Genomic DNA, 15,741 nt, shown 5'->3' on the forward strand with positions numbered 1-15,741 from the left:
ACCTGATAGCCAGTTCTGACCCACACATTCCTTTCGTTAGGAAGATTGCAGCTAAATAGCCAGCTGGTGATTTCAAGTCTGGGAAACAGCTGGACTTTTCTTGAATAGGGGAATACTTTTCTTTTTCCACGCCACTAAGGATGATGTAATCTAGATCTTTGTGTGAAAAGCAACAAAACAAGGTGTTTGAATTTTGAAATGGGAAAGGGACAGAGAGGGAGTGCTCATCTGCAAGGTGGTTTAGCGTGTGTTTGGTGCTACTCGCATCCCCTTTTAATTCACATGACATTACTGGCAAACATAAGCTATTATGCGGTTTTCCCTCTGTAAATCTGTACTAACCCAAGCCTCTGATAATATGAAAAGGGAAGGAAAAATATCTTGACTCTGTATCTCTAGTGCTTGCAGATGCTTTGCTCCAATGCTTTTAGGTGGGTGTGTCAGTCGTTCCCCTCTTCACGTTCACTCTCTCCTCCTCCCTTGGTTCGTTTTGTTTCCTGAGGGTTGAGGAGCAACTTCCCCATTCTGCTAGCATACTTAGGTTGCTGCAAATAGTGCCTTTATTTTCTCCCCCCCCCAACTTGTGTGCAAAAGCATAACACCGCTCAAACAAAGACTTGTATTTCAGTTGTATTCCCGATCTCTATGTATGGATGTGAAAGTTGGACAGTGGAAAAAGCAGATAAGAGAAAAATCAACTTATTTGGAATGTGGTGTTGGAGGAGAGCTTTGCGGATACCATGGACTGCGAAAAAGACAAATAATTGGGTGTTAGAACAAATCAAACCAGAACTATCACTAGAACCTAAAATGATGAAACTGAGGTTATCATACTTTGAACACATAATGAGAAGACATGATCCATTAGAAAAGATAATAATGCTGGGAAAAACAGAAGGGCGTAGAAAAAGAGGAAGGCCAAACAAGAGCTGGATTGATTCCCTAAAGGAAGCCACAGACCTGAACTTACAAGATCTGAACAGGGTGGTTCACGACAGATAATAATAATAATAAAATAATAAAATTTCTCTGGGCGACTTACACAATATAAAACACAATTTAAAACATATTCATACAACAGTAAACCACCTGTTAGTAATAGCCTAACCCACCCCAGAAATCCCATAGGCCTGCCTGAACAACAAGGTCTTTAAGGCTCGACGAAAAGCCATCAGGGAAGAGGCATGTCGAAGGTCAAAAGGAAGCAAGTTCCAGAGGGTGGGGGCCACGACCGAGAAGGCCCTCTCTCTGGTCCGCACCAGCCTAGCTGTTTTCACCGGTGGGACCGAGAGAAGGTCTTGTGAGGCCGATCTTGTTTGGCGGCATATTTGGTGATACTGGAGGCGCTCCTTCAGATAAACTGGGCCGAAACCGTTTAGGGATTTAAAGGTTAATACCAACACCTTGAATTGGGCCCGGTATACAACTGGCAACCAGTGTAGCTCCATCAACACTGGGGTGCCATGATCCCGGCGACGGCTTTGCTTTATTAAGCGTGCAGCCGCATTCTGTACCAGCTGCAATTTCCGGACCGTCTTCAAGCGTAACCCCACGTAGAGCGCATTACAGTAGTCTAATCGAGAGGAGACCAGGGCATGTATCACTCGTGGAAGCAGATGTATAGGAAGGTAGGGTCGCAGCCTCTGTACCAGATGAAGTTGGTACCAGACTGCCCGACTTACTGCAGCTACCTGGGGCTCCATGGACAGTTGAGAGTCCAAAATGACCCCCAGGCTGCGGACCTGGTTCTTTAGGGGCAGTCTCACCCCATTAAGCACCAGGTCAAAGTTTCCCAACCTTCCCTTATCCCCCACCAGTAACACCTCGGTCTTGTCGGGGTTCAGCCTCAGCCTGTTCTCTCCCATCCATCCACTTACGGACTCCAGGCAATTGGACAAGGTTTCCACAGCCAACTCTGGTGAGGATTTAAACGAGAGATAGAGCTGCGTGTCATCCGCATACTGGTGACACTGCAGCCCAAAACTCCTGATGATAGCTCCCAGCGGTTTCATATAAATGTTGAATAGCATGGGGGCGAGGATAGAGCCCTGTGGCACACCACAATTAAGGGGCCAAGGGTCTGAAACCTCATCCCCCAACGCTACTCGTTGATATCTGTTGGAGAGATAGGAACGGAACCACCGTAAAACAGTGCCTCCCATTCCCAGTCCCTCCAAGCGATTTAACAGGATACCGTGGTCAACGGTATCGAAAGCCGCTGAGAGATCCAGGAGGACGAGGAAAGTATGTTCTCCCCTATCCAACGCACTCCTCATATCATCCACCAGAGCGACCAAGGCTGTTTCAGTTCCATGTCCAGTCCTGAAGCCCGATTGGAAAGGATCTAAATAATCTGCTTCCTCCAAGTGTGTCTGTAACTGTTTAGCCACCACACGCTCAATCACCTTGCCCAAGAATGGTAAATTGGAGACTGGGTGAAAGTTGTTTAAATCTTGGGGGTCCAAGGAGGGCTTTTTCAAAATAGGTCTTATCACTGCCTCCTTGAGGGCTAATGGCATTGCACCCTCCTCCAAGGATGCATTTACCATTGCCCTGATCCCTTTGCCCAGTCTCTCTTTACAGCTTACAATGAGCCATGAAGGACAAGGATCAAGCAAGCAAGTGGTTGGTTTCACAGTAGAGAGCACCTTGTCCACGTCATCAGAGAGAAGAAGCTGAAACCGATCCCAGCAGACCGGATTGCAACTGGCCGCCTCTGGACCACTACTTGTAACCACGATGTACGGAATCTTGCCCTTTAGGCGCTCGACTTTATCGGCAAAGTGTTTTACAAATGTGTCACAGGAGGCTTTTGAATGTTCCATAGGTTCCTGAGCAACTGGACCGACCAGGCTTCGGACCACTTGGAACAACCTCCTGGGACAGCACTCTGCCGACGCAATAGAGGCAGCAAAAAAATGCCTCTTTGCTGCCTTTGTTGCCCGCTGGTAGGCCGCTATTGCTGCTATTGCCGCTCTAACCAGTGTTCGATCACCTTCAGCGCGCGACTTCCGCCATCGGCGTTCTAGTCGTCTCACCTCCTGTCTCAGACCGCGTAACCGTGGTGCGTACCAGGGTGCAGTCTGAGTTCTGTTCAGATGCTCTTGGAGGTCGCTGATTCATAGGGTCGCCATAAGTCACAGTTGACTTGGAGGCACATAACAACAACAACAAAGTTTTTAGTGCTTTTGTTTGCCGCCCTGGGCTCCTGCTGGAGGAAGGGAGGGATATAAATCAAATAAATAAATAAATAATTTCATCCTTGTTCATTCTGACTGCTAAGTTTTCACCTTAGCATATTCCTCTGCTATCCATTTTTCAATATTCTCATCGTCAATTCCTTTTACAGTCATCTGCCGTACTGTTGCACCTGGGTAGGTTCTTACCACATCCAGTTTTCTGGTTTCCTCTTGCCATACAATTATCTGCACCTTCTTATACAAGCTTACAATCCTTGCATAGAGAATACAGATTAATAGGAGCAACAAAAGTATAGCTACTAACATTAAAATTATAGGGTGACATGCTAAAGTCAAAACATTCCTCATAGTAGGACTCCAACCAGAAAAGATATCCCACCTGTGATAGGTAGTAACATCTATTTCTTTGGTGACTTTAACAAGTTCAGCTTGGTCATGTTGGCTCTTTATAAACAAAGCTTTGCTTTGATTTGGATTCCTGCATTGAGCAGGGGGTTGGACTTGATGGCCTTATATAGGCCCCTTCCAACTCTACTATTCTATGATTCTAAGCCCTTGTCATTTGGGGATAAGGCCTCAAGTTGAGTACGGATTGTCTTACTTGTCCATGCTATTCATTCTGTTTCCTGACTCCTAATTGAGCAGAGCAGAGGGAGCTGTCTCAGTTGGTCCACAGGTGAGGAGATATAAGCAAGCCAGCTTTCAGAGAGCGAGCGAATGGAGCGAGCAAACAGGGAGAGCAAACAGAAGTTTGACAAAGGAGCTGTAATGAGGAAAGGAAAAAGGCCAAGAGGGCTCTGAAGCTGTGTGCTCTAAGCCGTGTCCTCTGAAGGGCTCCATAGCAGCTTGATTGGAAGGGATGTGGCCTGATAGCTATTGGCTTAAGGGCGTGGCCTGAGAACTGCCAAGGGCAACAAGCAGCAGCTGTGTGTGCTGGGACTTTCTGTTTCCTGATTCCTAACTGAGCAGAGCAGAGGGAGCTGTCTCAGCTGGTCCACAGGTGAGGAGATATAAGCAAGCCAGCTTTCAGAGAGCGAGTGAACAGGGAGAGTAAACAGGAGTTCGAGAAAGGAGTTCAACAAAGGAGGTCAAGGGGGAGGTCCCTAAAATATATATATATTACTAATTCTCCTTGTATAGTGCACCGCATACCAGTGGGACTCTGAAGTTTACCCTGAAGTAGAACAGGACAAAGCACAGGCCACTCCAAAACAAGTAGTTAGAAAGAAACAAAAGTAGAAGAGAGTATGAACAGGAAGGATACTCCAGTGGTTGTGACCTGCAAGGTCTGTGCCATGTTTGTTTTCTTGCCTGAGAACAACATGGCTTACACGTGCAACAAGTGCAAGCTCGTGGCACTGTTGAAAGAAAAAGTGAGAGGCCTGGAACAGCGGGTGGCCACACTGAGGACTATAAGAGAAGGTGAAGACTTCTTAGACAGAACGCTGGAACAACATCAGCAAAGAGAAGTGGAGGTGGAAGAGCAACAGTATGTGGTAGCAGAGGAGACTGCTTTGGAGAGGAACAACGAAGTGGAGGAAACTTCATGGAGAAGGGTGACAGAAGCAGAAGACCTAGAAGACACCCTTCACCAGTGGAACTATGGAACCGCTTTCAACCACTCGTGGATGAGACTGGAGGACAGCCTGTGGTGGAAGAATTACAGGAGACCCCGTGCAACAATGAGCAAGAGGTTGAAGCGCAATCAAGCAGGGCCAATGAAACCTCACCCACAACAAGAAGAGTACTAGTAGTGGGAGACTCCCTACTGCGTGGGATCGAAACCCAAGTATGCCGAGAAGATCTGTGGACTCGCCAGGTATGCTGTCTACCAGGAGGACGGATTAGAGATGTGACGGTAGGGTTGCCATCACTCATCAAGTTCACCGACAGGTATCCCTTTCTCCTCATCCATGTGGGAACAAATAATACTGCCAAATGGAGTTATGAAAAAATCACATCAGACTTTGAAGCTCTAGGAAGGAAACTCAAGGACTTTGGGGCCCAGATAGTTTTTTCATCCATCCTTCCAGTACTTAGGAGTAGAAAAGGAAAGAAAAATACACTGTGTGAATGAATGGCTACGAAGGAGGTGCTGATGTGAGAGATTTGGCTTCTGGGACCATGGGCTATGCTTCCTGGAAGATGGACTGCTGGCAAGTGATGGATTGCATGTCACAAGGACTGGGAAGAATGTGTTTGGCCACAGCATGGAGAAGTTCACCAGGAGGGCTTTAAACTGAATCCTAAGGGGGAGGGAGATGTAAACTTGGTGGTAATGACTAATGAAGGCTTGTGCACAGCAATGGGAACAGAGAGATCGCCTCTAATAGGGCCCAGTAACAGTCCTCAGAAAAATGTAGTAAGGAAGCCAAGCCACAAATCACATGGTCTTCGATGTCTATATACTAATGCGCAGAGCATGGGAAACAAGCAGGATGAACTTGAACTCTTAATACAGGAGAGTAAATACGACTTGATAGGTATAACTGAAACTTGGTGTGATGACTCCCATGTCTGGAATACAGCGACTGAAGGATATAACTTGTTCAAAAGGAACAGAAGGAATAAAAAGGGAGGTGGAGTCGCGCTATATGTTAAAAAATATATATCCCTGCACAGAAATACAGGAAGATGAGCTTGGTAGTTCCACCAAGACTATCTGGATTAAAATTAATGGGGCAAGTAATAAAAGGAATGTGGTGTTTGGAGTCTACTACCGACCACCCAATCAAGAGGAAGACGAGAATGTAACTTTTGAAAAGCAAGTTGCCTATGTTTTGAGGAGGCATGATGTAGTAGTAGTGGGGGACTTCAATTATCCCGATATCTGTTGGGAGACAAATTCTGCCAAACACAGCACCTCCAAGAAATTGCTGACTTGTGTTGGAGATAACTTTCTCCTACAGAAAGTGGAGGAAGCAACCAGAGGATCAGCTACCCTGGACTTGATTCTAACCAATAGAGATGATTTGGTGGATGAAGTGGCAGATACGGGAACTCTAGGGGAAAGTGACCACACCATACTTGAATTCTTGATTTTAACAGAAGCAAAAGCTGAGAGTAGTCATACACACACCCTGGACTTCAGGAAAGCTGATTTTAATAAACTTAGAACAATTGTAAGTACAGTTCCATGGCAAGTGACTCTAATGGGAAAAGGAGTCCAAGATGGGTGGGAGTTTCTAAAAAATGAAATTCTAAAGGTGCAACTGCAAGCAATTCCAACAAGGAAAAAAGGGAGAAAACAGCAGAAGACGCCAATGTGGCTTTACAAAAAGCTTAGAGAAGACCTGAAAACAAAAAAGGACGCATACAGGAAGTGGCAAGAAGGGCAGGCCACAAAGGAAGAGTACAGGCAGGTATCACTGAGTTGCAGAGATGGCGTCGGGAAGGCTAAAGCTGAGAATGAGCTGAGGTTAGTGAGAGATGCTACAAGCAACAAAAAAAACTTTCTTCAGGTACGCCCATAGTAAAAGACAGAGCAAAGAAATGGTGGCACAGCTACTCACTGAGGATGGCAAAATGATAACAGACGACAAAGAAAAGGCAGAAGTGCTCAATTCCTGCTTTGGCTCAGTCTTCTCCCAAAAAAGGGTCTATGACCCTCCCAGGAAACATGAAGTAGAAGGGTGAGGATTGGACCTTGAGATTGATAAACGGTCAAGGAATATCTAATTGCTTTGAACGAGTTCATATCGGCAGGGCTGCATCCTAGAGTATTGAAGGAACTGGCTGAAGAACTCTCAGAACCGCTGTCTATTATTTTTGCAAAATCATGGAGGACTAGTGAAGTGCCGGATGACTGGAAGAGAGCTAATGTTGTCCCTATCAGCAAAAAGGAGGAACCAGGGAACTACAGTCCAGTCACCCTAACATCAATCCCTGGAAAAACTCTGGAGCAGATTATAAAGCAGTCAGTCTGTCAGCACCTTGAAAACAATGCAGTGATTACTAGGAGCCAACACGGATTTATGAAGAACAAATCCTGCCAAACTAATCTTATCTCATTTCTTGATCGGGTAACCTCCCTTGTAGACTGTGGGAATGTTGTGTACATAATATATCTTGACTTCAGCAAAGCTTTTGACAAAGTGCCCCATGATATTCTGATTAGCAAGCTAGCTAAATGTGGGGTGGATGGAACAACTATCAGGTGGATCCATAGCTGGCTCCAGAATCGTACTCAAAGGGTGCTTATCAATGGTTCCTTCTCAAACTGGGCGGAAGGAACAAGTGGGGTACCACAGGGCTCGGTCCTGGGCCCAGTGCTCTTGAACATTTTTATTAATGACTTGGATGAGTAGATACAGAGCATGCTTATCAAATTTGCAGATAGTACGAAATTGGGGGGCACAGCTAATACTGTGGAAGACAGAAACAAAATTCAAAGGGACCTTGATAGGCTGGAGCACTGGGCTGAAGACAGCAAAATGAAATTCAATAGGGATAAATGCAAAGTTCTACACTTAGGAAAAAGAAATCAAATGCACCATTGTAAGATGGAGGATACTTGGCTCCGCAATACGACATGTGAGAAGGATCTCTATTCAGCACTGGTTAGGTCTCATCTTGAGTACTGTGTCCAGTTCTGGTCTCTGCACTTCAAGAAGGATGCAGACAAACTGGAACAGGTTCAGAGGAGGGCAACAAGGATGATCAGGGGACTGGAAACAAAGCCCTAAGAGGAGAGAGTGAAAGAACTGGGCATGTTTAGCCTGGAGAAGTCTGAGGGGAGATATGATAGCACTCTTCAAGTACATGAAAGGTTTTCACGCAGAGGAGGACCGGGATCTCTTCTCGATCGTCCCAGAGTGCAGGACATGGAATAATGGCCTCAAGTTGCAGGAAGCCAGATTTCGACTGGACATCAGGAAAAACTTCCTAACTGTTAGAGCCATACAACAATGGAAACAATTACCTAGAGAGGTAGTGGACTCTCCAGCACTGGAGGCATTCAAGAGGCAGCTGGACAACCGTCTGTCGGGGATGCTTTAATTTGGATTCTTGCCTTGAGCAGGGAGTTGGACTTGATGGCCTTATAGGCCCCTTCGAACTCTACGATTCTATGAACTAATATTGAATCCTAGGGGGAAAGTAAAATTCCATTCTGTAGTTTCCCATCCTAAGGTTTTTGTTTCATACTCTATAGCCATGCAATATCCCATAGCAGTGTGCACATGGGAAATATTGCATTTACATTCATGTACAGAGGGAAAGGATATAGTACCATCCTCCCAATATACTGCATCTTGTGACACCACACACACACACACACAACCTTGACCATTATGTTATTCGAAGAGCATCATCACTTGGCTACTAAGCCCATACACAAGTGGCACTACTGAAGTTATAGGCAAATGGCTCAAATGGTGTACCATGGATAAGACAAAGCCATCTGTCAAAATCCCATTGGCCATACCTGGCTGTCATCACAAAGAGACCTTCTGTTGCCAGCTGTGAATTGAAATGAGGTATCCATAAATGATTGCCAATTATGTTGGGGAGTGGAAGATACTGATACACTGTTAACTGTTTTCCTTTGACTCCTAATGTAACTGCAAACTTTAATAGGGGATGCTGTGTTATAAACTTGGTGACCTTTAGCCAATCCCAATTTATCTCTGTGTTTTTAATAATAGCTTGCCATTGGCGAATATCTCTATTTCTCCAATCTTGGACATTATGTTCTAGTTTCATAAGATTTCCAAGTTGCATTAAGGCACAGCAAGTCATAATAAGAAGGTTCTTTTGTCCTTCTATAGTGAGATTAAGTAGATAAGACGATAAATTAAGATATGCCACATCTACTTGAATGGCTTGATGAAGTACACCAGTTTCCTGCACTATTTGCTCTTCTGTCAAGCATGACATTGTTTTAATATGATGCCCTACAGCAGCTAGTTTGTTTTCCAGATAAGCATGGAGACAGCCAAGGTTCCAGTTCTGCAAGCTAGAAGGGGTGTCTCTTTCTGGTGATCTGATGTGAGGTACCTGACAGTGTTAAGCCTTGTACTGCTAACTTTGTTCAATATGTGTGTTAGGAATATATGTAAATAAAATGAAATACTTCAGTGATTTCTTTCCAAAGGAAGCTCATTCCAAGTAAGCACTGCCTCTGGAACTTCCACACCACTTGAGGAAGCGGGCCCACAACAATATGTTGGTTTAACATGCATAATGTCCCAGCTACCAACATGAGGCACCTCTTTAGGACTTCTCCTTGTCAAAAAATTGTTTTTACAGTGTATAGGCTCAATCTTGCAATATCTTTCCATTACCACAGTACAACATTATTCAGATCTGCTCCAAGGAATAGGACATCTAGCCAAGTACTGCTTACTCTTAACAACTTCCCAAAACCTCACTCTGATGTTTTTGCTAGCCTCCTGATCCGAAATCCTTTAACTGGAGATATTAGGACTTAAACCTAGGATCTTATATGTGGAAAACACACACTCTGCCAGTCAGAGGTGGCCCACCCAGTGTGGCAGAACCGCAATGCTAGCTGCTGCTGCTTACCAAATGTGAGAGGGGGTGAGGTGGCGGGAATGGTGTGGTGCAGGTGCACCAGCAGGGGAGCCAGCAATCTGTGCAGCAATCTTCATGTGGCCACCTCCTGGTAAGTAGCAGTGATACACCTTCTGGAAAGCTAGCATTGGAGCTCTGCCCCACCATGGAAGCACTTCTGCTGTCAGTGTGCAGTGATTTTCTGACACTTGGAGACTGACATCATGCGTTGGGTCATGCAAACAGTGAAGTCCATGTTGCTTCTGCTATCTTAGGTATGTCTGTGCTCAGGACCAGTGCAGGCTGATCTTGGATGATGAACAATTTATGAGGAATGAATATGCACAATGAGTGGATCCAATTTTCCAAACATCCAGATATGCCAGTAATGAATTACATTCTTCATTGCACCATTTCTTTTATTCCCATTTTAAGATGAAGGGTCCTTCCAGACATCCTTTCTTTTGCTCATTCATCATGATTTGTACTCATGATACTATCAGGGTGGTCACATTTGATCTCACTTTCATTGTTTGCACCTGTTAAAAGTTGTCATGTTGTCGCCCTGCTTCATTTCCAGTCAGTGCATATCCTATAACTTCCTGCTGAAATCCCATAACTTATTGTACCACAATTTGGGGGGAGGGTTCTACTTTTGTTGTAGCATAGCCTTTCTGCACATCAGCTTTATTTATTTATTTGGACAATTTATATACCATTTATATTTAAACAAAAATCTAAGCAGTTTACAACATAGGTTAAAATAATGCTCAGGTCCTGCTTGCAGACTTTCAATAGGTCACTATGAGAACAGGATGCTGGACTAGATGACCTGATCCGACAGGCTCTTCTTATGCTCTTAAAATAAATAAGTAGAGCAATAAATAAAACAAACAGAACATTATTGCTAGAACAATAATGTAGTATCATTGGGGCAGCATTGCAAAACAAACTAAAGCATAATAAATATACCACTGAGGCACTATTATTGTGAAGAATGTGTTGCAGAATATACCCACAATAAAATACGAGTCTGGAGGGGACCTAAAGGCCTGAGAGAAAGAGTTTACCTGAAGGTACATAGTAGCTGAGCAGGAATTTCTACACTGGTTTCTTTTAGGTTCAAGGCCAACATTCTTTTTTTTTTTTTACAATAATTTTTATTCAAATTTTCATAAAACATAGAAAACAAAATCATAAAACATTCAAAGACAAAAAACAAAACAAAACAAAAATGATTAAACAAAATAAAAAATAAAATGTTGACTTCCCATTTGTCACATATCAAATCAGTTATAGGTCTACAATATATAACAATCCTGTCTCTTAAATCATATTATAAAATTACTTTCCTCCAGTAGTTATCTTAATTAATCATCAAATCTCATAAACATTACTTTATTCTTTCCACAAAAAGTCAAAGAGAGGTTTCAATTCAAGAAATATATCAATTTTTCTCCAAATAAACATGTCAATTAATCCATCTCGTTAATAATTATAATAATCTTATTGTCATAACCATAGTCCAAATAAACATTTCGATTAATCCATCTCATCAGAATCTGTTAGGTCCAATAATTTCAATAGCCATTATTCCATTATCCCTATTAGTTCCATCTTCCATCTTCAATAGTCCTGTTAAGTCCAGTAATTTCAGTGTCCAATCTTCCATTATCAGTATTCCATAATAATCTTGCTGTTGTAGCCATAGTCATATAATAAGAGTCTGATGGGAATTTCCTCTATCCCAAATATTTTCTTGCCATCCATTCTGAATAAGTTGCTGAAATACTGTTGTAAAGTCATATCTGTGTTCTTCTTTTTTACAAAATGCACTGGCTCATCTCTTAAGAGTTTTTCCATTGTCACATGGCTGCAGTTAATTCCATAGATTTTCTCTATATCAAGCTCCATCACATCATTCCAGTCCAGAAGATTATCCAAGCCATTGATAACTTTATCTCTAATATCTTCATTAATTTCTTCAGAGATAACGTTAAATTCCAAACAGTAGATTTTATTTCTAAAATCCATAAACTCCAGATCTTTTTCCAATTCCACATTTGTTCCAATCTCCAGGGCTTGTATCTTCCCTTTATTTTTTCTTTTCTCATCTCTGATCTCATTCTCCTCTCTCACAGGATCCCCTATTTCTTTAAGCTCCTGCGTCATTTTGCTCAGTTCAATTTTCAGCTCCTTACTACCCTGTCGCAGGGTTTGTTTCGTTATCTCAATCTCATCCATTATTTTCTGAAACATAATTACTTCCAGATTCTCAGCCACTTTCTTGATTGCCATTTTTAAAACCACGAAAACAAAGCAAAACAAAAATAAAGAAGAACCACTTCTTATTTCAGCAACAATTGGGTTAATATTCCAGGCTTGATGACATCACAGTATAAACAGAGCAACCTGCCTTATCTCTCTATGTTCAAGAATGCAAAACAAATTTAGTTCCCAGCATCAAAACAGTTAGTGGCGTCGTGAGAAGCAGATTCGTCAAAATAAAATAGACCAAAAAGAGAATAGTCCCAGACAATATAATATTCCTCGGAATAGAAATCAGGAATAGAAATCCCTCTTCTGTTTATTATCTTTAGAATGCACTTCCAGGACAGCTTTTTGCGACAGAAACAGAGATAAGCTGTTAATTTCGTGAATAACAGAGAAGAGCTATATCTCACCCAGAAGTTGTCCAAAGCCGATCAATCTGACAAATCTCCTTTTGCTGCAACAATTTAAACCAAGTAAAAAAAATAATAGAAAGAAGGGTGCTTGCCTGTTAGTCCGTTCTCTCTTTAAAGAAAAGATAAACGTATCGCTTAAGCAGATAGAGCTTGTTAGGAAGTCCGTCCGGCATTGTTGGCTGGACCTTATCTCATAAATTAATGAAATCCAGTCCTCCCAACAAAAACAGGCTTTGAGGTTGATCTCTACGTTTCTCCCTGCCCGGGAGAAATTTCATCAGTCAAAAAAAAAAAATGTTCTGACTGATTTATATCTGAATAAGCTTCTTTTGAGGCGGGAGCCCGTCCCAAAAGCAGGCACAAGCGAAGTCACCCTTCCCGGAAGTCCGGTTCAAGGCCAACATTCACCACACTGGCTCTTCATTGATTTATGCAAGTAAGATGATATTCGAGTTCTGTGGACTAGTATAACTAGTCCCTGAAGGTGAGGCAACCTTCCAGCAGCACCAGAGTGAGGAGAGCATAAATCATCTTTTTATTTCTCTTTGTGCTATAAAATTCAGCATTTCGTGGGGAGGAGGGTAGAGATAATAGATGAGGTGATATTTCTCTGTTTCGGATAATCACATCTCTTCCCCTGCCTGCCCCAAGTATTTTGTTCATATTTGTGGGCATGTTTTGTGTTGGAATGAGGTTCAACTCCAACTTGTGGGTTGAGGCTGCATGGGGTTAAAAAGGGTAGCTAGAGAGGAGACCTCTTGGTTGCTAGGCTATACCTATCCCTTTGATCTCCTGCTGTCTCTCCCTTCTTGCTAGACTGATACGCAAAGGATGTTGATCCCAGTTCCTTCCCTCCTTCCAGTCTTCTTTCTCGAGAGGGGAGCAGACATCTTTCCTTGTCTCTCCCTCTCATCCAGCATGAGGGCGAGTACTGGGCTCAGTGCTCGTTGCTTCAACGTAGCTAGTTAGCTAGATATAGGACTCTTTCATATCAAACATGTACTTCCAGAATAGAGTAGTTATTTCTTATTTTAAAGCTTAAAGTCTCTGTCTGACTAATTTGCAGGGAAGGTAGAATCTTAGCAAAGATTCAAACACACACACATAAGCTCGCTCAATACTCTCTGTTCCACAACGCAACTCTGCAGGGTCCTACAGGACATTGGGCCCAGCGTCCTATATTTTGTTCACCGTACTACTTTTTTCCAAATACTTAGACTTTGATGGAAGGCCGTGGTTCTCTTGCTGATCCTAGTATTCTGTTGAAGTGCTCGATCATAAATATCAATGGAATGTAAAATTAAGGCCATATTGCTCAGCTTCTGGGACACTCTGTTTCATTGTTATGTTGACAGTTGCTCCTTTATTTGGACCCCCAGGGGAAAATTTTAGAAGGCAATGACGTATCTGGTGCTCTCTGCATCGCACAGCCCTGGCCTGGTATAGCAAGGACCATCTATGGAGACCATGAGAGATTTATAGAAGCTTATTTCAAAGCTTACCCAGGTAAGAATGATAACAAAAGATTGATGCAACTAGTGTACAATAATCTTTTGCATAAACTGCTACCTGTTGACAAATATAGCATATATTGCATTTTAATTAGCGTGTGTATACATGTCAAAATGTTGTACCAGCAAGTTCTGTACAAGCTGGATCCTGCAAATTGTACCAGCCATGTCATTTAAGCAAATGTGTATATAAAGACAATACTGATAAAAATGAAAATACTGAAACATCTCTACTGATTGATATTGTTTGGGCCTGAGCGCTAAAGAAAGCTGATGGAAAATGTGCGTTGTTGTTATTCTGCCCCTCCTCCCAGAGTGAGCCCAGGGTGGCAAAAAACCCATTAAATACATCTTGAAAACATCCTTAAAAATAAATATTTAAAACATCTTTTAACCACCCCCCCCCAAAAAAAATTCAAACACAGGCTTGTTGAAAGAGGAAGATCTTCAACAGGTGTTGAAAAGACAACAGAGATGGTGCCTGTCTAATATTTAAGGGGAGTGAATTCCGAAGGGTAGGTGCCACAACACTAAAGGTCCGTGTCCTATGCAGGAATGGACCTCCAGATGAGATGGTGTCTGCAGGAGGCCCTCACCTGCAGAGCGCAGTAATCGACTGGGTATATAAGGGGTAAGACGATCTTTCAGGTATCTGGTCCCAAGCTGTATAAGGCTTTATACACCAAAACCAGCACTCTGAACTTAGCCCAGTAGCTAATGGGCAGCTAGTGTGATGCTTTCAGCAGCAGCATAACATGTTGATATCCATCCCAGTAAGGAGTCTCACTGCTGCATTTTGCATCAGCTGCAGCTTCCGGACCAGCCTCAAGGGTAGCCCCGCATCAAGCACATTACTGTAATCCAGCCTGGAAGTTACCAATGTATGGACAACAGCAGCCAGGCTATCCTAGTCCAGAAATGGCTGCGGCTGTCTTACCAACTGAAGCTGGTAAAAGGCACTCCTAGCCACTGAGGTCACCTGGGCCTCTAGCGACAAAGATGGATCTAGGAGCACCCCCAGGCTACGAACCTGGTCTTTCAGAGCGAGTGTGACCCCATCCAAAGCAGGCAGTTGACCAATTATCTGGACTTGGGAGCAGTCTACACACAGATACAGCCATCTACCCTTCATCTTGCTAGGATTGCTAGAATTCAGAATCTCAATTTATTGGCTTTCATCCAACCCCCCACTGAATCCAGGCACCAGTCCAGGCCTTGCACAGCCTCTCCCAATTTGGATGTTACCAAGATATAGAGCTGGGTATCGTCAGTGTACTGCTAACACCTTGCCCCAAATCTCCTAATGACTGCTCCCAACGGCTTCATACAGTTGTTAAACAGCATGGGGGACAAGATGGTACCCTGCTGCACGCCACAGCTTAACTGCCAAGGGGCTGAAAGACAATCACCCAGTGCTATTATCTAAAACTGACCCTGGAGATAGGATTGGAACCACTGTAAAATAGTGCTTCCGGTATCCATCTCATCAAGTTGGCTTAGAAGGATACCATGGTCAATGGTATCAAAAGTCATTGAAAGATCAAGTAAGAAAAACAGGATTGCATTCCCCTTTCCTTCTCCTGATAAATATCATCCGTCAGGGCGACCAAGGCTGATTTCAATCCCATAACCAGGCCTGAACTCAGATTGGAATGGGTTACATAAGGATAACACAATTTCAAGACTGCAAAACAAAAAGAAAAGAAAAATAACTCTACTAGGATTGATAAAATGTTGGGAGTTGATTGAAAAATATAGTGATATCCAGAAACATGCTGAGATATAGCAGAGATGCTGCATACAATTGTCTCACTGGAGAATCCGAGGCAT

General features: G+C 43.1%; 1 protein-coding gene across 5 annotated transcripts in view; it reads left to right on the forward strand.

The window, feature by feature from the left end:
• ACSS1 (acyl-CoA synthetase short chain family member 1) overlaps positions 1-15,741 on the forward strand; it is a 78,772-nt gene that overhangs the window by 56,103 nt on the left and 6,928 nt on the right. For all 5 annotated transcript variants that reach the window (XM_061625632.1, XM_061625631.1, XM_061625635.1 and 2 more), the window contains one exon: positions 13,780-13,906. In XM_061625632.1, coding sequence (XP_061481616.1) covers positions 13,780-13,906 — 127 coding nt within the window. The remainder of the gene's footprint in view (positions 1-13,779; positions 13,907-15,741) is intronic.

The sequence above is a fragment of the Rhineura floridana genome, chromosome 4, assembly GCF_030035675.1.
Source record: "Rhineura floridana isolate rRhiFlo1 chromosome 4, rRhiFlo1.hap2, whole genome shotgun sequence".
NCBI lineage: Eukaryota > Metazoa > Chordata > Lepidosauria > Squamata > Rhineuridae > Rhineura > Rhineura floridana.